This window comes from Anolis sagrei, chromosome 7 (assembly GCF_037176765.1).
Source record: "Anolis sagrei isolate rAnoSag1 chromosome 7, rAnoSag1.mat, whole genome shotgun sequence".
In the NCBI taxonomy this organism is placed as follows: Eukaryota; Metazoa; Chordata; class Lepidosauria; order Squamata; family Dactyloidae; genus Anolis; species Anolis sagrei.
The window spans coordinates 43,160,843-43,181,027 of record NC_090027.1 but is presented as its reverse complement, the minus strand read 5'-3'; the positions used below and the strand labels follow the sequence as shown (position 1 = coordinate 43,181,027).

The window sequence follows — 20,185 nt, the reverse complement described above, 5'->3', positions numbered from 1 at the left end:
GGATATAAGTCGGTGGGCGTGTCCTGAGGTGGGGGGGGGCGTGTCCAGAGCCCAGGTGGCTCCCGGGGTGGGGCGCGGCCAGGTGCCTGTCGTCCACTCCACCCAAAGAGAGAAGTCCTGTGCTAGCGGGGGGAGGGGGGCGGCGTGGGAGTGGGAGGGGGGCTTGTGCTGCCTCTCCCTCCCTCTCTCTCTTCTCCTCCTCCTCCTCCCCCCTCCCTTTAGTCCTGTGGGCGGGGAAGAGTTCTCCCGCCCCTCCCTCCCTCCCTCCTTCTGCCTTCCCTTCTCTCTCTCTCTTTCTCTCTCTGTGCCGCGCTCCCTTCTTCTTCTTCTTCCCGCTGGCGCCGGGGCCGGTGCGGAGGGTGGCGACGGGGGCTGTGGGGTGCCGGGGCGCGGGAGGGGGGCAGCGGGGCCCGGCGGGGGGCTGGTCCGGCGGGGGAAGCTGGCGAGGGCTCCCGGGAGACAGCAGAAGCGGCGGAGGAGGAGAAGGAGGGAGCGGAGGCGGAGGCAGGGCGCCGTCCCCGGGCTGGATGGCATGAGGCGGCTGCCCGCCCCGTCCCACGACCGACCCCCGGACCAGGAGGCGCCCAAGAAGACCCCCACTCAGCAGGAGAAGGAGGAGAGCAGGACCCCCCGACGACGCCCTCTCTTCCCCCCGCTGCCTCTCCTCTTCCTTCTCGCTACCTGGACCGCCGCAGGTAAGGCAGAGATGGAAAGGTTGAGGGATTAAAACTCCCACCATTCCGAACAGCCTCAGGCCCCTTCCTTTCCCCCCCCAGCCGCTTAAGCGGCTGGGGGGGAAAAGGAAAGGGCCTGAGGCTGTTCGGAATGGTGGGAGTCCATAAACACCTGGAAGGAGAGGTACACCTGCCCAATATAGGTAGAGAAGACCTTTCCTTGAGCCAGTCCTTCCTTCTCTTCCTTCTGTCCACTCTAACTGTCCCAACCCGTCCAGAAGTAACTTTCCAATGAGTCAAAGGGGTTCGCTTCTCATTCCAGGTGAACACGGGACCCTCCCCCCCGTTTCTATCCTCCATTTCTCTCCCCTTTTCCCAACACCCCCCCCCCCAACCCCAATATGCTGTGTTTGTGGCTGCCATTGCTCTCTCCTCGCCTGATTTGCCTGCATTTGCATCTCCTCTTCAAGCAGAAGGGAGGGAGGGAGGGAGGGAAGGAGGGGGGGATGTGTGCTGCTGGGTGGGCACACCACAACTGCCTCCCCCTCCCCTCAATCCCAGAGAATCATCCTCATTAGTATATACAGAGTATATGTGGCACACGCTTTTGTTTTGTCAAGAGATGCTTATCAGGTGGTGTTTCTGTCAATGCATAGGGCCATTGGGGGAAGCATCAATACATTGATTGATTATTATACTATGGTATAATAATTCTAATATATAATTATATAATATTATAATATTATATACTTATTATATATAATATTATTATATTATTATACTATTATATTATTATATATAATTATATAATATTATACTATTATTATTATACTATTATATACTTATTATATATAATATTATTATATTATTAAACTATTATATATAATTATATAATATTATTATATTATTATACTATTATATACGTAATATTATATATAATGTTAAAATATTATTATACTATTATTATATATAATTATATAATTATATAATATATTATTATATATTTATTATTATATATAATATTATTATATTATTATATTATTATACTATTATAATATTATATATAATTATATAATATTATAATATTATACTATGATATACTTATTATTATATATAATATTATAATAATATTGTACTATCATATTATTATATATAATTATATAATATTATATTATTATATATTTATTATTATATATAATATTATAATATTATTATACTATTATAAACTTATTATATGTAATATTATAACATTATTATACTATTATTATTATTATTATTATTATAGCCCGTCTGCTCTGTCCAAAGGAGTGGATAATTATATAATATAATATAATATTATTATTATATTATTATTATTATTATAGCCTATCTGCTCTGTCCAAAGGAGTGGATAATTATATAATATAATATAATTATAATATATAATTATATAATATTAAAATATTAAAATACTATATAATAATAATAATAATAGCCCCATCTGCTCTGTCCAAAGGAGTGGAGAACCCCCCCCCTCCAAAAAAAGAGAAGTATATGCATTTAAATACTCTGCCATGTATATTTTGCACACTCTCTTTTATCTGGTGGTGTTTTGCATAGATGCCTGTGATCAGATGTTGTTTCTGTTGGTGCCAATGGCTAGGAACATGGATTAGTCAAAGCATTGATTATAATCCTAGTAGGAATACTCCACCATGTATATTCTGCACACTGTTTTATCCTGCTTGCATCTTGATTTGAGAGTGTTTTGCATAGATGTTGTTTCCTTCGGTGTCAATGCATACCTAGGACCATGGATTGGTCGAAGCATGAATACATTGATTGATTGTAGTACTTGTAAGAAACTAGGAATAGCCCTGTCCGCACTGTCCAAAGGAGTCCAGAACCCACCCCTACCCACCCAAAAAGAGAGAAAGAGAGAGCCTCCCTTGTGCCACCCAAAAAGAGAGAGAGAAAGAGCCTTTCTTATGCCACTGCAAGGGAAAAGCCAATGTTTCTACCGATGTTGATGCATATGACCATTGGTCAAAGCATGAATACATTGATTGATTGTAGTACTCATAGGGAACTAGGAATAGCCCTGTCCACACCGTCCAAAGGAGTCAAGAACCCACCCCAACCCACCCAAAAAGAGAGAAAGCCTCTCTTATGCCACCGTAAGGGAGATGCCAGTGTTTCTATCAGTGTCAATTCATAGGACCATTGGTGGGAGCATGAATATATTGATTGATTGTAGTACTAGTAAGAAACTAGGATTAGCCCGTCCACACTGTCCGAAGGAGTCAAGAACCCACCCCTGCTCACCCAAAGAGAGAGAGAGAGAGAGAGAAAGAGAGCCTCCCTTGTGCCACCCAAAAAGAGGGAGAGAAAGAGCCTCTCTTGTGCCACCGCAAGGGAGAAGCCAATGTTTCTATCCGTGTCAATGTAGATGACCATTGGTTGAAGCATGAATACATTGATTGATTGTCGTACTCATGGGAAACTAGCAATAGCCTCGTCCACTTTGTCCAAAGGAGTCGAGGAACCCCTCGTCCCCACTCCAAAAGAGAGAGAGCTCCCCTCACGCCGCCTCCGCCTCTTTTTGGGAAGCCATGATTTGGGTGTTTGATGATTGGAAAGATCTCTCTCTCTCTCTGTGTCTCTCTTTCTTTCCCTTCCCATCGCCGCCTCTTTGTTAGAAAGTGTCGAAATGGAGCGCGAGGCACAAGGTGGAAGGGGCTGGGGGCTTTCCTCTCAAGGGAAGCGGGTCTTGGTGCCCGAAAGACCACCGTCTGAAGGGAAGAAAGGAAGGAAGGAGATGGAGAGATGGCAAAGAGGGGGCTCCGTCGGAGGCGGAAAGTTTGAGGAAAGGTCTCCCCCTCCGGCCAATGGCCAGCCTAAAGGCAATAGGAGGCTGGGCAGGGAGGGGAGGGGTCTCTCTTTTGAAAAGGAGGGAGGTGTTGCTTTCACCAGCCAGGTCACACAGGTGTCTATTATTGTTATTATTATGATTGTGATGTGATGATCAAGACTCTTCTTTCCAAGAGGAGGAGTGGCTCTGCTGACCTCTCCAGAAATAATGCCACAGGCTGCTTTTGCCTTTGGAGAGGGGGCTTCCCGAGTCTCCTTTCCTCTCCCCCCCCCCCATAATAATATCTCTGCCTCATTGCCGTCTTTCATTCCAGCAGTGCCTTCTTCTGGTGCCCTCAAACCCATCTCTCAACTCCCCCTTCCCTTCCATTTTGCTGTGTTTTGTTTGTCTGGGGAAGGGTCCTCACAGATAGAGAGGACCCTTTGCCTTGTTCCAAGTGCCACCGACCACAGAGTGGCAGATTGGGGGGGGGGGGTTTCCTTTGCCCATCTCTGCTTGCCATCCTGGCCAGAAGGCGCCATGGTGCCTGGGCATTGGGGGCGATGTGCCGCCATGTTTTCCCCCCGCTTGGTGGGCATAGCCTCAGGCGGGTGTCTTGGTAGCATTCCCCCCCCCCATCTCCCATTGCCCCTTTTTCTTCGAGGGGGTGGGTGAGGCTCCCCAGCAGTGAGGCAGCTGGCTCTACGAAAGAGTGCTGTGCTGGCGGTTCTGGCTCTGCCTGGCTCTGATCCTCCCAACATGGCGGCCCATGCGCTCTGCAATGTGCAATGGGGAGGTGGCGAGGCATCCCTCCCTCCTGCACGCAGCGCAGACCGGGCACCGATGCCCCTCATGCCCAAGCCATGGCTTCCACATTCGAAGCACCCACTGGAAAGACAGAAGGGGAAAAAAAGGAAGAGATTTCCTTGCTTCCAAACCAAAATGTATTGGAATCTGCTGGATTTCCTTGTTTTTCATTTTCCTGGACTTTCCCTCCCTGTCCTTCTTGGTCCATTTGTGGTGAGTGGGAAGAACCTTTCTTCCTTTCCCCAATTCTCCCCATAAAACAGCACACCCTTTCCTCTCCTTTTGTCTATGTGGTTCCGTGGCCTTTGCGGCTGTGATGCACAACATGCCATGGCGGCGATGCCCACCTCCCCCCCCCCCCACCGTTCGCTTCCTCTGTTGAAGCCTTGCCTCAGGCGTGTGTGCTGCCTGGTCTGCGCAAAAAGGCCTGGGGGGTCCCTCTGCCTTGTTCCTGATGGACGTGGGCAAAGTCCTCAAAGGGAATGCTTCCAAGGGGAGGGGGAGCAATTCCGCCATCAAGGGATGCCAATCTAAATGGGTGCCAATCGGACATTGCCCAAGACGGAGCAGCCCTCTTGGCCTGTGTTTAGTGGGACTGGGACTGAGGTCCATCATGTGGCACCTGCAATATGTCAGGCAAACCAAGGAGAAATGCCCCCTGAGCTTACCTTGATGGAGGTAGAGCGGGTCCTCCTTCCTCCCTTCCTCCTATGTGACCCATGAGCTGTGCCTTGACAATCCTTAAGAGGCTGTGTTTCATTGAGGGAGGCTTCCTTTGCATCCTCAAGGAAGGTCCCTCACTCACCGCAGCTTGGCTCTTAGGGCCTTGGCTTCTCCATCACTGTCTACCTCTTGGCCACTTTCAACTGGACAGCCCAGGTGTCCTCTTTGGTAACCTGGGCAACTGTGGAGGCAAAGGATTCCCCTTAAGCCTTATGATGAATGAGAAGCCAGAGTTCAAGGAATATGGCTTCTCTCTGTCAGGTGGACAATGTGTCTCTCATGGCCTCCTGTGTGGCCTGTGTCCCAGCAAGCTTTGAGGAAGTCCAGCTACCTAGTAGCCTTAAGGACCCTTCTGGCACAGGCTAGTCCCTTGGAGACTGTGGCTCTCAGGGCCTCCTGTGTGGCCATTGTCACAGCAAGCTTTGAGGAAGCCAACTAGCTAGTAGTCTCAAGGACCCCTCTGGTACGTGCTCCTCCATGCTTTAGCTAGTGAGGCTGGTTTAGGAGGCATCTCAGTGGCTTTTGGTGGCCTCCTGCTGCTGAGTGTGTGGTCCAGTCCACAGCCTCAGCCCCACAGGCTAGTCCCTTGGAGAGTGTGTCTCTCATGGCCTCCTGTGTGGCCTCTGTCCCAGCAAGCTTTGAGGAAGCCAACTACCTAGTAGCTTCAAGGACCCCTCTGGCACATGTTCCTCCATCCTTTAGCTGGTGAGTCCAGTTTAGGAGGCATCTCAGTGGCTTTTGGTGGCCTCCTGCCACTGTGTGGCCCAGTCCACAGCCTCAGCCCCACAGGCTAGTCCCTTGGAGAGTGTGTCTCTCGTGGCCTGCTGTGTGGCCTCTGTCCCAGCAAGCTTTGAGGAGCCTCAAGGACTCCTCTGGCATGTGTTCCTCCATCTTTTAGCTAGTGTGGCTGGTTTAGGAGGCATCTCAGTTGCCTTTGGTGGCCTCCTGCTGCTGAGTGTATGGCCCAGTCCACAGCCTCAGCCTCACAGGCTAGTCCCTTAGAGAGTGTCTCTCTCATGGTCTCCTGTGTGGCCTCTGTCCCAGCAAGCTTTGAGAAAACCAACTAGCTAGTAGCCTCAAGGACCCCTCTGGCACGTGTTCCTCCATGCTTTAGCTAGTGAGGCTGGTTTAGGAGGCATCTCAGTGCCTTTTGGTGGTCTCCTGCCACTGAGTTGTGGCCCAGTTCACAGCCTCAGCCTCACAGGCTAGTCCCATGGAGACTGTGGCTCTCATGGCCTCCTGTGTGGTCTCTGTTCCAGCAAGCTTTGAGGAAGCCAGCTAGCTAGTAGCCTCAAGGATCCCTCTGGCACATGTCCCTCCATCCTTTAGCTGGTGAATCCAGTTTAGGAGGCATCTCAGTGGCTTTTGGTGGCCTCCTGCCACTGTGTGGCCCAGTCCACAGCCTCAGTCCCACAGACTAGTCCCTTGGAGAGTGTGTCTCTCATGGCCTCCTGTGTGGCCTCTGTCCCAGCTAACTTTGAGAAAGCCAATTAGCTAGTAGCCTCAAGGACCCCTCTTGCACGCGTTTCTCCATCCTTTAGTTAGTGAGACCGGTTTAGGAGTCTTCTCAGTGGCTTTTGGTGGCCTCCTTCCACTGAGTGTATGGTCCAGTCGACAGCTTCGGCCCCACAGACTAGTCCCTTGTGATGAAGGATTTGGTCTCTCTTGAAACCTGGATGTAGGTCACCAGAGGAGCTAAATTGGTGGGTTGTCCAAGGGAGCAGCAGTAGTCTTATCACATCTGTGCTAAAGGGAGGCAACGGTTAGAACAATTGTGCTCTAACTTGAGCTGTCTGGGTGTTTTGGACTTCAACTCCCATCATTCATAACAGCGCCAGGCCCTCTTCTTTAATAATATGGTTGCACTATTTACAAAAATAAGGTTTCCATAATAGAAATAAGTGAATACACACAGCAACCTTCACACTGGAGCAAACTCACAGAAGGCTTCTTTCACACTGAGGTTTACTGCACAAAAGAAAGGGGCCCGAGGCTGTTAGGAATGGTGGTAGATGAAGTCCAAAACACTCGGACGGTCCAAGCTTGCCCATGCCTGTGTTGGAGAAGAGTTCAGAGGGTGAAGCTCTAAGTCCGCAGCACTTTCCACTGGTGCTTTGACCGTCTGGTTTGGTCAGGATTGAGGTGCCCAGACCCTTCCCTTTGGCGAGTCCAGTGTGGAAAGTAAGAAGTAAATATTATGGAGAGATGATGACAAAATGAATCTCTTTCCCGGACAAAGCCGAGGTATTAATATCTCGATGCCCGTAGGTTGCAATTTCCTACCATTTGAGAAGATTGCTCCGCGAGGACTCGGAGCGTGTGTTTTCTCCGGAGCCGTGAGCGCAGGGGGCAGTGGGTCCCCCCTTTCCCTCCTTTCCCCCTCCCTCCCTCTTGGGATGAAGCCCCCTCCTCCCTCCCTCCCTCCCTTGCACCGCACCGAAGGCCGGGTCGAAATTAATGCCTCCCGATATGTAGGTTACGGCCAAGGCTGGCGACCAGATGCCAGGAGTGATTTCTGTTTTCAAAATATTGCAAGGCTATTTCTACGTTTTTAATCTCTCTCCCGGTGATTTGGAGGCAGTTTTATGAAACATGGAATTAGGGGATGGTGTTCACCGTTAAATGGTAAAGGAGATTAGATGGATTTAACTCTATGCGTCTGTCTCATAACTACTACCAATCCTGTAACTTCCATTTTGTATGGAAAAATCCATTCCACCCTTTTTGACCCGCAAAAAAGCTTTAAGCGCAATTTGAATTCCTCTCCTATTTATAGGGGGGGGGTTGCTTTGAGCAAGACCCCCACCCACAACCCTCCCCACCCCTCAATATTTGTGGATCCGCCTTTATGTGCGCAGGGCGTTCTCTCTGCAGAGAGGCAGGTGGTGCTGGGAGCCCATTGGGGCTTTTTCTGGGCCAAGTCCTGCTTTCTCTGAGTCTGAGACCACCACCTCTACCACCACCACCTCCTCCTCCTCCTCCTCCTCCTCCTCCTCCTCCTCCTCCTCCTCCGGTGAGCCTCTGCTGGCCCGGTTGGAGCCAGGCTTCCATGCTTGAGTCTTCTTCCCTGCTTAGCCTTTGTTTATTCATCTGCTGATTTATTATAATCTGCCCTTGAAAGGACCAGACTAGCATCACAATCAAAAATAGAAGTGAAACCTGTTCCAATGCATCATGCTTGCCTTGTTGACCTGTATGGATCTACAGTAGGCGTGGGCAAACTTGGGCCTACCCTCCAGGTGTTTTGGATTCCAACTCCCATCATTCCTAACAGCTTCAGGCTCTTTCCTTTAATAATATGGTTGCACTATTTACACAAATAAGCACAAATAAACAAATGCATAGTAGCTTTACACACAGCAGCCTTCACACTGGAGCTTTCTCACATGAGGCTTCTCTCACACTGAGGTTTACCTCTCATTTCCCAGTGAGAAAGCTCCAGTGTGAAGGCTGCTGTGTGTAAAGCTGCTATGTATTTGTTTGACTTGTTGACCTGTATGAATCTACAGTAGGTGTGGGCAAACTTGGGCCTACCCTCCAGGTGTTTTGGATTCCAACTCCCATCATTCCTTTAATAACATGGTCGCACTATTTACACAAATAAGGTTTCCATAACACAAATAAATAAATACATAGTAGCTTTACACACAGCAGCCTTCACACTGGAGCTTTCTCACATGAGGCTTCTCTCACACTGAGGTTTACCTCTTATTTCCCAGTGAGAAAGCTCCAGTGTGAAGGCTGTTGTGCATGAAGCTACTATGTATTTGTTTGTCTTGTTGACCTGTATGAATCTACAGTAGGCGTGGGCAAACTTGGGCCTACCCTCCAGGTGTTTTGGATTCCAACTCCCATCATTCCTAACAGCCTCAGGCCCTTTCCTTTAATAATATGGTTGCACAAATAAGGTTTCCATAACACAATAAATAAATAAATACATAGTAGCTTTACATACAGCAGCCTTCACACTGGAGCTTTCTCACTGGAGGCTTCTTTCACACTGAGGTTTACCTCTCATTTCCCAGTGAGAAATCTCCAATGTGAAGGCTGTTGTGTGTAAAGCTACTTTGTATTTGTTTGCCTTGTTGGCCTGTATGAATCTACAGTAGGATGACTCTAGCTTTGGCCCACTGACTCTCTAATGGGCTGGGTGGGGGGGGGGTAAAGGAAAGGGCCTGAGGCTGTTAGGAATTGTGGGAGTTGAAGTCCAAAACACCTGGAGGGTGGGCCCAAGTTTGCTCCTGATCTACAGCCATATATTTCCTTCCTAAAGAAATATCTAACACTGTTAAGGTTTAAGTATCCAAGTGGTAGGAATCCCCCTAACAACCCGAACAAGGAAAGTGTTCACTGCTGTGGCCTCTGGAAGAAGGGCTCCTTGCCAACCTATTCCTGAGGTTATCTTTGGGTTCTTCAACAGCTGTGTAAGATCCACATTGAACTGGATTATATGGCAGTGTGGACTCAGATATTCTGGAGAACATGGGTCTGGAGAACAAGCCCTATGAGGAAAGAGCGGCTTCAAAAGTTGGGTATGTTTAGCTTGCAGAAGAGAAGGCTGAGAGGAGACATGAGGAGGGCCAAGGATCAGGAGATGAGGGGACAAGCATGAGGGGAAGTCCTAGAGAAGAGGGAGCAAGCTTGCTTTCTACTGCCCTGGAGACTAGGATGCAATCCAGTTCAATGCAGATATTGTGGATTACCTGCCTCATCATCTGAGTTATACTTACTTACTTAGGCGATCCCTCGTTGGACGAGTAAGATGGTCTTCCATTATGTGTTTCCTTGTGGGTTCGTAGGTGGCTGTGGAGCCCTATTCTTGACCTATATGGTTGTGTGGAAGGTCCCTTAGAAGGGGGATTAGGGGAAGGAGGGGTTAAGATGGTGAAGGAAGGTCTGCTGTTGAAGAAAGGTCTGCTGAGATGTCATTTCACTCATCTTGACCAGGCAGTGATCCTGGCTGTTGCTGAGCATCCTGCTCTTTTAGATTTGAGTTTGGTCTTCAGTGTCAGACCTTGTGGGATGGGGCCTGGTCCAGGGAAATGCCTCTTGAGCTCTGGAGGAAGGGTTGGTGCAGACTTTGGGTTAGTCCTTGAGTTGGACCTCAAGAGATGTTGAAGGTGCTTTCATGGGCTGAGGAAGTCTTGACCTGAAGGTTGGTGTACAGCTCTGGAGAATGGATCTGCTGTGATGAGAGAATGCAGTGAAGGGGGACAGCAGCATGTGGGTATTTGCTCAGGCATGATGGTGGCAGTCTGGATGCCTGAATTGGGCCTTGGCTCATTTGAGGGCTATGTGTCAACCACCTGGCAGCGTAAAGTGTAGAATCCTGCATTTGGTGCTTTGTCCAGGAGGGAGAGCAGAAGGCCTGTGGTGGATCCAGGGCAAAGAAGTCCCATTCGATCCACTGCAAAATGGTTCTTCATAGCATGGACTGCTCTCTTAAGTGCTTCTCTTGGGGGGAATGTTCTCCCCAGCTGCCAAAAGACTGCTTCAGGCAAGCATTCCTCCATTTGAGAGGCAAGGGTGGGTTGGATTTTGCATCTTGCTGCTTGCTTTCTCCTAAGAGGTCCCATCCCTCTAAGAACATCATGCCAAACGTTATGGATATTGGATTGTTGTGTGGTTTCCAGGTTATGGCTCTGGTTTGGGTTTTTCATGCCTGCCTAAGAAGGCTGTGTGTAATTTGGACCTGCAGTTCGGGAGAAAGAGGCAATGGCTTCCAGAGCGATAAACACAAAACACGTCCCTGCTTTTTCCCATCCTGCTTTGCGTTTCGCACTGCCTCCTTGCAGCTCTGCAGTGGGATGGGAATCTCTGTGCCCAACGAGGCTTGGAAAGCCTTCCCTGAAATGACCGTTGGGATGCCTCCGGGCGAGGGGTCCCCGGTGCCCATCTGCCCACCCGGCACTCATGGAAGGAGGGGAATGGGGCTTTGGGGGGTCCCACGGGGCCTGGCCGAGGGGTGCCCGGGGGCATTGGTGCTCCGCTTGGCCAGTCGCATGGCCGTCGTGGCTGGGCTCTGAGCCCGAGGAGCGGCGGCTAATTCCCTGGCACGAACGGCGCTGCCCTCGATCTTTGTCCTTCCACCTACTTAAAAGTAGCACGGCTAAAAAAAGGAGCTAAATCTGTGGCTTTGGGCGCCTCCAGCTGATTCCCAAGAAATATCTTCTGGTCCCATCTAAGCCACTGGCCAAGAGGACAGGGCTGCGCCTGCAGAGGTAGACAAGCCAGACGGGCCAAGGACAGCAACCGTTGTGCCTTTGGTGGGGAGGGGGCCCTTCTCCTTCCTCTTGGCCACCGGACAGCAGCAGAGAGCATGGCTGGGCAGATCTGGTCCAAGGCCATTGTTGTTGTGGTGCTGCTGTTGGGAATGGGATGCTTGGGAAGTCACTGGCTTCATCTCCATCATGACTTCCTTCTGTGAGTGGATCTTCCTGTGGTTTTATCATATCCAAAGTGAACCAAGGGTACAGTTGTGATGTATTTGAGAAAACACAAAGTTTAAAACTTGGCACTCTATTAAATGTCCTTTGACAAGTATCTGGCCACTTGGAGTGCCTTTGGTGTTGCCATAAGAAGGTCCTCCATTGTGCATGTGGCAGGGCTCAGATCGCATTGTAATAGGTGGTCTGTGGTTTGCTCTTCTCTGCACTCACATGTTGTGGACTCCGCTTAGTGGCCCCATTTCTTAAGGTTGGCTCTGCATCTCATGGTGCCACGTGGGAGAAGGTCTCTCCACATAGCACTTCTGCTCAAAACTGGCTCCTGTGCTCCTAGAATCAAAGAATCCTAGAGTTGGAAGAGACTTGGTGGTCATCCAGTCCAACCCCATTCTACCAAGGATCAGAGAAACCACATTCAAAGCACCCCTGACAGATGGCCATCCATCCTCTGTTTAAAAGCCTCAAACGAAGGAACCTCCCTCCACCACACTCCATGGCAGAGAGAGAGAGTTCCATTGCTGAGCAACTCTCTCTCTCACCGTTAGGAGGTTCTTCCTCATGTTCAATGGAATCTCCTTCCTTTCCTATTGTTTGAAGCCATTGTTCGATTGGGTTCTTGTAAGTTTTCCAGGCTATATGGCCATGTTCTAGAAGCATTCTCTCCTGACCTTTTACCTGCATCTATGGCAGAGGTTATGAGGAGTCAGGAGAGAAAAGGCAGGAGAGAATGCTTCTAGAATGCTTCTAGAACATGGCCATTGAGCTCAAAAAACCTACAACAACCCAGTGGTTCCAGCCATGAAAGCCTTCAACAATACATTATTCCATTGCATTCTAGTCTCCAGGGCAGCAGAAAACAAGCTTGCTTCCTCCTCCCTAGGACTTATTTATGTATTTATCTATTTGGCTTACTTTTACCCCGCCCTTCTCACCACGAAGGAGACTCAGGGCGGTTTACACATCCAAGGCACAATTTGATGCCCGTAACATAAAACAGCAATAAAACAAAATAACGCAAATTAACAATCAACAACAATACATTACATCTATACCTGCTAAAACCAATAAAAATTTCATACAAACCGATACAAACCAATTACTCCTTATTGCCGGTCAATGTTCGCTATCTCATAGTTCAGAGTTTCCTTCCTCATCTATCAGTCCTGCCGGTCCTATTTGTCTGGTTTGCCCGAAGGCCTGGTCCCACAACCACATCTTTACCTTTCTCCTGAAGGACAAGAGTGATGTCCATGCCCTGATATCCACTGGGAGCGAATTCCACAGGCGAGGAGCCACCACTGAGAAGGCCCTGCTCCTCGTCCCCACCAGCCTCGCTTGGGAAAGCGGTGGGGTCGAGAGCAGGGCCCCCTCAGATGATCTTAAATTCCGTGGTGGGACGTAGAGGGAGACACGTTCAGACAGATACGCTGGAACGGAACCATACAGGGTTTTGTAGGTCAAAACCAGCACCTTCCCCTCATGCCCAGCTCTTGAAGCTGCTCCTCACAGGGCTTGTTCTCCAGACCCTTGATCCTTTGAGTCGCCTTCCTCTGGACACATTCCAGCTTAGAGTCAACATCTCCCTTCAATGGTGGTGGCCAGAATTGGACACAGTGTGATTCCAGGTGTGGTCTAAACAAGGCAGAATACAGCATGGGGAGCATGGCTTCCCTGGATCTAAGCACTAGACTCCTATTGATGGAAGCCAAAATCCTATTGGCTTCTTTAGCTGCCATGTGACATTGTTGGGTCATGCTCACCTTCCTATCCACAAGGACACCCAAAATCTTTTCCCCACATCCTGCTGTCGAGTCAGGCAACGTCCCCCATTCTGTATCTTGCATTTGTCCTCTTGAACATGACCCCCCTGCAACCCTATGTGTGAAAGACTCCATTTCCCTTGGTGTCTTAATGGTCAATTCAATTTGGAATGCTCTTGCAGGACGTTCTGGGCAGTCGAAGGGCCAGAAACCATTTAGCCATAAGCCTGTGCTGCCCCTGTGAGCATAGGGGATGTTTGTGCAAAGAGGAAGGAGGGTGCTTCAGCGCTGACCCTTCTCCTCCCTATCTCTCTTTCTCTCTCTCTCGCTGCAGCGCACACAGAAGATGTGGGCACCAGCCTCTACTTTCTGAATGACTCCATCCAGCAGGTGACCTTCTCCAGCACCGTCGGGGTGGTCATCCCCTGCCCGGCCGCCGGCTCCCCCAGCGCCGCCCTCCGCTGGTACCTGGCCACCGGGGACGACATCTACGATGTGCCGCACATCCGCCACGTCCATGCCAACGGGACGCTGCAGCTCTACCCCTTCTCGCCGTCTGCCTTCAATAGCTTTATCCACGACAACGACTATTTCTGTACCGCAGAGAACTCTGTGGGCAAAATCAGGAGCCCAAATATCCGGGTTAAAGCAGGTATTGGCTGGCTGGCGGGGAGCAGGGCGGGTGGGCCCGAGGGAAGGGGGATTGGGGGGACCCTGCTGTGAGGAACTCCTCATTTTCTTGGAGGTGGGGGGCACAAGCAAAGCTGAGGGCAGCCTTAGAAGGCCCTGCAGGCCAGAAGAAGGTGGTTGCTCTCCCTCACCCCATACATGCACACCCTGTTGTCATGTGCTGAGCACGCCTGCTCTCCCCTCCCTTCTTGGAGTCTCAGAAACAGAACCCCCCTTGGCTGAGAGGCTGGCCAATCACAGCAGAGGAGGGCTTTTGGTGGGTGGATTTGCCATCTGTTTCCAAAAAAGAAGAGAAGGACAGGAGGGCAGATATTCAGCCTCCTCTGCCAAAGGGGTTCTTAAGACCATCAGAAAGATGTGTTTTCTGATGGTCTTTGGTGACCCCTCTGAAACCCCCTTGCGGCCCCCCAGAGGTCCCGACCCCCAGATTGAGAAACGCTGATGTTTCCTCTTGGTGGTGGGCATGTGGCTTGGCCCATCTTGTGCAATGGACTTCTGAGATGGGAGAATTTCTAATGACTCTTGGTTTTACTGATGGGTCTATGGATCGTAATAAATATTGTTGTTGTTGTATTGACTCTTGAGTCCAGTGCGCCATCAAATCTCATGTGCGCCTCCATTTTCAAAGCCCTGAAACCAAAACTGCCCTGGATCAAAGCTATGGTATCATAGGGAGCAAAGGCAGAGAAGGAATGGCCATTTGAAGATATGCACCAGGCATGGGCAAACTTGGGCCCTCCCTCCAGGTGTTTTGAACTTCAACTCCCACAATTCCTGGCCTCAGGCCCCTTCCTTTTCCCCTTCAGTCACATGAATCTATCCAAAGTAAGGTTACCAGGGACCTGGGAAGAAGTTAATTGGATTCAATTCCAACGTTGCTTCGCCTGGCTACAGATTCTGTACTTGGCACTTTTATCCCCTATTCTACATCCCAAATGGCCAGGAACGGATTTCGTTTCAGCCTTGACTCTGTTATCAGTCTCTCTCAGTCTGGCAGAGCTCCTGAGAGTTTGGTTTGCCTGAGAGTTTGCTTAAGCGGCTGAGGGGGAAAAGGAAAGGGCCTGAGGCCAGGAATCGTGGGAGTTGAAGTCCAAAACACCTGGAGGGGGCCCCAAGTTTGCCCATGCCTGATATATACCCAGTGGACCTCAACCTTTGGTCCTCCAGGTCCTCCTAGATATCTCAACCTACTTACCAAAACACTTGGTGGACCAACGGTTGGGAGCCAGTCATATCCACCATTCACATGCACTCACACACACACAATGGGTCTCTGTGATGGGGTCTCCTCCACTGACCGCCTTCCCGCTTTTCTCCCCAGTTTTCAGGGAACCTTACACCGTCCGGGTGGAGGATCAACGGTCGATGCGTGGAAACGTGGCTGTTTTCAAGTGCCTCATCCCCTCCTCAGTGCAGGAATATGTCAGCGTGGTGTCCTGGGAGAAAGACACCGTCTCTATCGTCTCAGGTAAGAGTGGGGCCTTCCAGCCCCCTTCTTTCTTCTCTCTGGTTCTTCAAAGGGTGGAGGCACGTGATCCATCACTTTTGGTGGTGGGCACGTGGCTTGGCCCATCTTTATAGTTCCTGTGCTCCTTGTGGGGCCTGAGAAGGACTGCTTTGGGTTAGGAGAGACTGGGTGGACTTGGCATGGAGTTGTGTTCTGCTCTTGGCACTCTGTGAGAAGTGGCATTGGCTCAAGAGCTGGGGCAAATGCTTACCATGATGATGATCATCATCATCATCATTGCAGGCAATCCCCAAGTTACAAACAAGATAGGCTCTGTAGGTTTTGTCAAAGACTTTCAGGGCCAGAATCACTGGGTTGCAGTGAGTTTTCCGGGCTCATGAATCTATCCAAGGTAAGGTTACCAGGGACCTGGGAAGAAGTCAATTGGATTCAATTCCAACATTGCTTCGTCTGGCTACAGATTCTGTACTTGGCACTTTTATCCCCTATTCTACATCCCAAGTGGCCAGGAACGGATTTCGTTTCAGCCTTGACTCTGTTATCAATCTCTCTCAGCCTGGCAGAGCGCCTGAGAGTTTGGTTTGTTTGCCTGTGCTGACTGACAATATGCCTCCTATCTACTGACCCATTAATTTCTGCAGCTGGCCCAGGTGCCGAGCTTTTTTCAGACTCAAAACCTTGGGAATTCTCTGGTAGCAATTCAGGCCCTCTTCCATAGACCATACCACTGGGCTGTCTGACCATGTTCCAGAAGCATTCTCTCCTGACATTTCGCCCACATCTATAGCAGGCATCCTCAGAGGTTGTGAGGTCTGTTGGAAACTAGGCAAGTGGGGTTTATATATCTGTGGAATAATGTCCAGGCTGGGAGAAAGAACTCTTGTCTGTTGGAGCTAGGTGGAAATGTTGCACTTGGCCATCTCGATGAGCATTTAATGGCCTTGCAGTTTCAAGGTCTGGCTCCTTCCTGCCTGGATTCCTTTGTTGGGAGGTGATTAGCTGCCCCTTATTGTTTCTTGTCTGGAATCCCCCTGTTTTGGGGTGTTGTTCCTTTCCAAGCACATGGACAATTTCAACAGAAAGGAGGAAACCATGAAAATGAACAAAATCTGGCTCCCAGTATTATCAAAACTCAACAATCAAAACATTAAATAAAGAGCAATACTCAAAATCAGGGGGATTCCAGACAAGAATTAATCAGGGCCACCTTCCAACAAAGGATCCCCGACAGGAAGCAGCCTGAGTTTGAAGCTGCAAGGCCATCACATGCTAATCAAGGTGATCAGTTGCAACATTCACACCTGTCTCAAGCAGACAAGAGTTCTTTCTCCCACCCTGGACTTTGTACAGATATATAAACTCCAATTGTCTAGTTTCCAACAGACCTCACAACCTCCAAGAATGCCTGCCATAGATGTGGGAGAAATGTCAGGAGAGAATGCTTCTGGAAAATGGCCAGACAGCCCGGAAAACTCACAGCAACCCCTCTGTAGGTTTGGATTTCCCTTCCTTCCATGGGGCAGATTTCTCTCACTTCCTGTGGTGTTGCCCCCATTCTGAACTAAAGGTTATTTGTAAGTTCGATGTTTGTAACTTGGGGACTGCCATTACTACTACTACTACTACTATTACTACTACTACTACTACCTCTGCTACTATCTTGGGTACCCGGGTTATTTGAAAAAGGCATTGTTTTTGTTTGGATCCTAGGTCAGTGTTTGGTATCATTTTTAATGAGTGTTCCCATTAGAAAATACATAAGGATGTGGGTGAACTACAATTCCCAGAATGAATCCTCTCCAAATCCCACCAGTATTCAAAGTTGGTCATGTTGGGTCCGCGTGCCAAGTTTGGTCCACATCCATCGTTGGCTGGGTTGAGTGCTCCTTGAATATGGGTGAACCACAACTTTCAGATTCCAAGGGCAATCACCCCTTAACCTCACCTAGATTACAAAGTTGGCCATGTTGGGCCTGCGTGCCAAGTTTGGTCCACATCCATCATTGGCTGGGTTGAGTGCTCCTTGAATATGGGTGAACTACAACTCTCAGGTTCCAAGGGCAATTGCCCCTTAACCCACCTAGATTCCAAAGTTGGTCATGTTTGGTCTGCGTGCCAAGTTTGGTCCAGATGCATCGTTGGCTGGGTTAAGTGCTCTCTGAATATGGGTGAACTACGACTCTCAGATTCCAAGAGCAATCACCCTTTAACCCCGCTTGGATTCAAAAGTTGGCCATGTTGGGTCTGTGTGCCAACTTTGGTGCACATCCATCATTGGCTGGGTCTAGTGCTCCTTGAATACGGGTGAACCAGAACTCTCAGATTCCAAGGGCAATCACCCCTTAACCCTGCCTGGATTCCAAAGTTGGCCATGTTGGGCCTGCATGCCACTGAACCCATCATCAGTTGGGTTCAGTGCTCTCTGGATAAGGCTGAACTACAACTCTCAGGGCAATTACCGCAAAACCCCGCCAGTATTCACAGCCAGTCATGTTGAGTCTGTGTGCCAAGTTTGGTCCACATCCTATATCAGCTGGGTTCAGTGCTCTCTGGGTGAAGGTGAACTACAACTCCAAAAATCAAGGTCGATTCTCACAAACCTTTGCAGTATGTTCAGTTGGTCATGGGGCTTCTCTGTGCCAAGTTTGGTCCAGGTTTAGATTTCTCTCACTTCCTGTTGTGTCGCTCCCACTCTTAACTAAGATTCATTTGTAAGTTGGATGTTTGTAACTCGGGGATTGCTATTATTATTATTATTATTATTATTATTATTATTATTATTTGAAACACAACAAGATGAGTCCACAGCAGACACTCTGCTGGCTGTTGTATTGGATCACACGTCGGACAGTTCCCAAGTGTCTAGGACTGTGTGATGTACATTATTATTATTATTATTATTATTATTATTAATAATAATAATAATAATAATAATAATAGAAACACCACAAGATGATTCCACAGCAGACACTCGGCTGGCAGTTGTATTGGATCACACGTCGGACCCTTCCCAAGTGTCTAGGACTGTGTGATGTATCGGCAAATAATGTGTGCAGATCCCAGTAAGATGGCCTTCTGCAGCTGACAGGTGGTAATCTTGTCAGCGCTTATTGTGTTTAAGTGCAGGCCAAGGTCTTTAGGCACTGCACCCAGTGTGCCGATGACCACTGGGACCACCTTGACTGGCTTGTGCCATAGTTGCTGTTGTTGTTGTTGTTGTTGTTGTTGTTGTTATATCTCTTTGTGCCCCTCTTTTCTCCCTGGTTTGAGACCCAAAGCAGCTTTGAGGGAGGTGTCCCTTGGACTGGTAGGATCTGCCCGGTGATGGGCATGTTGTGGCCCAAGAGGGGGGACCCGAGGGGTCATCCTCCAGGCGCTGGCTCTGCAGAGACCGCCGATTGAAAGGGGGTGGGGGTGGGGGGTCTTGCTAAGGGAGGGCCCCCGCTTCCATTTGACCTTTTCATAGCTCGCTCCGCATTATTAGAAGGAAAGGAAAACTGATTTTATAAATTGCTCATTGATTTGTGAGCAGCGCCTGCCTGGGGCAGTGTCTGCTTTGCTCTGTTGGGTTTTGCTTCGGCGCAGCTTCTGCGTTTCACGCTCAAAGGCTGGCATCGGCTTTCCGGGCTGAGCATACCTTGTAGTGGGGCCGCGGTGGCAGAGGAGCATAGTTGCCCCAATGGCCTTTAGCCGTTTGGGGGTCAGGGAATGTGCAGAAGGGGATCGCACAAACCTCGAGAATGCAGGAATGGGTCTTGTGTGTGCCGGGGTTTGGACCCGAGGGCAGAAAGTGGCCACCAAAGGCAAGAGTGGCCCACTGTGATGACAGGGATGCCTTTGCCCTTGTTGTAAGATGAAGGCATTGACCTGGACTCTATGCTGGATTTTGGGTTCATCCCTGCTCTGTGCTTTGAATCATAGAATCATAGAATCAAAAGAGTTGGAAGAGACCTCATGGGCCATCCAGTCCAACCCCCTGCCAAGTAGCAGGAATATTGCATTCAAATCACCCCTGACAAATGGCCATCCAGCCTCTGCTTAAAAGCTTCCAAAGAAGGAGCCTCCACCACACTCCGGGGCAGAGAGTTCCACTGCTGAACGGCTCTCACAGTCAGGAAGTTCTTCCTAATGTTCAGATGGAATCTCCTCTCTTGTAGTTTGAAGCCATTGTTCGGTGTCCTAGTCTCCAGGGAAGCAGAAAACAAGCTTGCTCCCTCCTCTCTGTGGCTTCCTCTCACATATTTATACATGGCTATCATGTCTCCTCTCAGCCTTCTCTTCTTCAGGCTAAACATGCCCAGTTCCCTAAGCCGCTCCTCATAGGGCTTGTTCTCCAGACCCTTGATCATTTGAGTCGCCCTCCTCTGGACACATTCCAGCTTGTCAATATCTCTCTTGAATTGTGGTGCCCAGAACTGGACACAATATTCCAGATGTGGTCTAACCAAAGCAGAATAGAGGGGTAGCATTACTTCCTTAGATCTAGACACTATGCTCCTATTTGGCTCTCATAGATCTCCCAGGGCCCATCCAGACAGTACCTTTATCTCGGGAGTTTCCACAGTAAACAGGAGGGTGGCCAGCAATTGCTACAAAATGCAAAAAATGCAAGATTTCTAGGTGTGGGAATATTGTGGTTTTGAGCCGAATATGCAAATCTTCGCATGTCTGTATGTCCCTGCAATCGGAAATACGGGATTTTCTAAATCTGGGTTTGTTCCTGGGTTTTAGATATTTGTTCCTGATTGGTCGGTTCCTAAAAAGAAGGTGACACTTGAGTAGAAGGC

At 49.2% G+C, this 20,185-nt stretch overlaps 1 protein-coding gene across 2 annotated transcripts in view; it reads left to right on the top strand.

The window, feature by feature from the left end:
* The first annotated feature begins 408 nt into the window (after positions 1–408).
* Positions 409–20,185, top strand: part of DSCAML1 (DS cell adhesion molecule like 1) — a 154,076-nt gene continuing 134,299 nt past the window's right edge. Inside the window, exons 1-3 of one of the 2 annotated variants that reach the window (XM_060787552.2) lie at positions 409–695; positions 13,575–13,892; positions 15,252–15,398. In XM_060787552.2, the coding sequence (XP_060643535.2) occupies positions 533–695; positions 13,575–13,892; positions 15,252–15,398 (628 nt within the window). In that variant the 5' untranslated portion in view covers positions 409–532. The remainder of the gene's footprint in view (positions 696–13,574; positions 13,893–15,251; positions 15,399–20,185) is intronic. The other variant, XM_067470822.1, reaches the window with a different exon arrangement.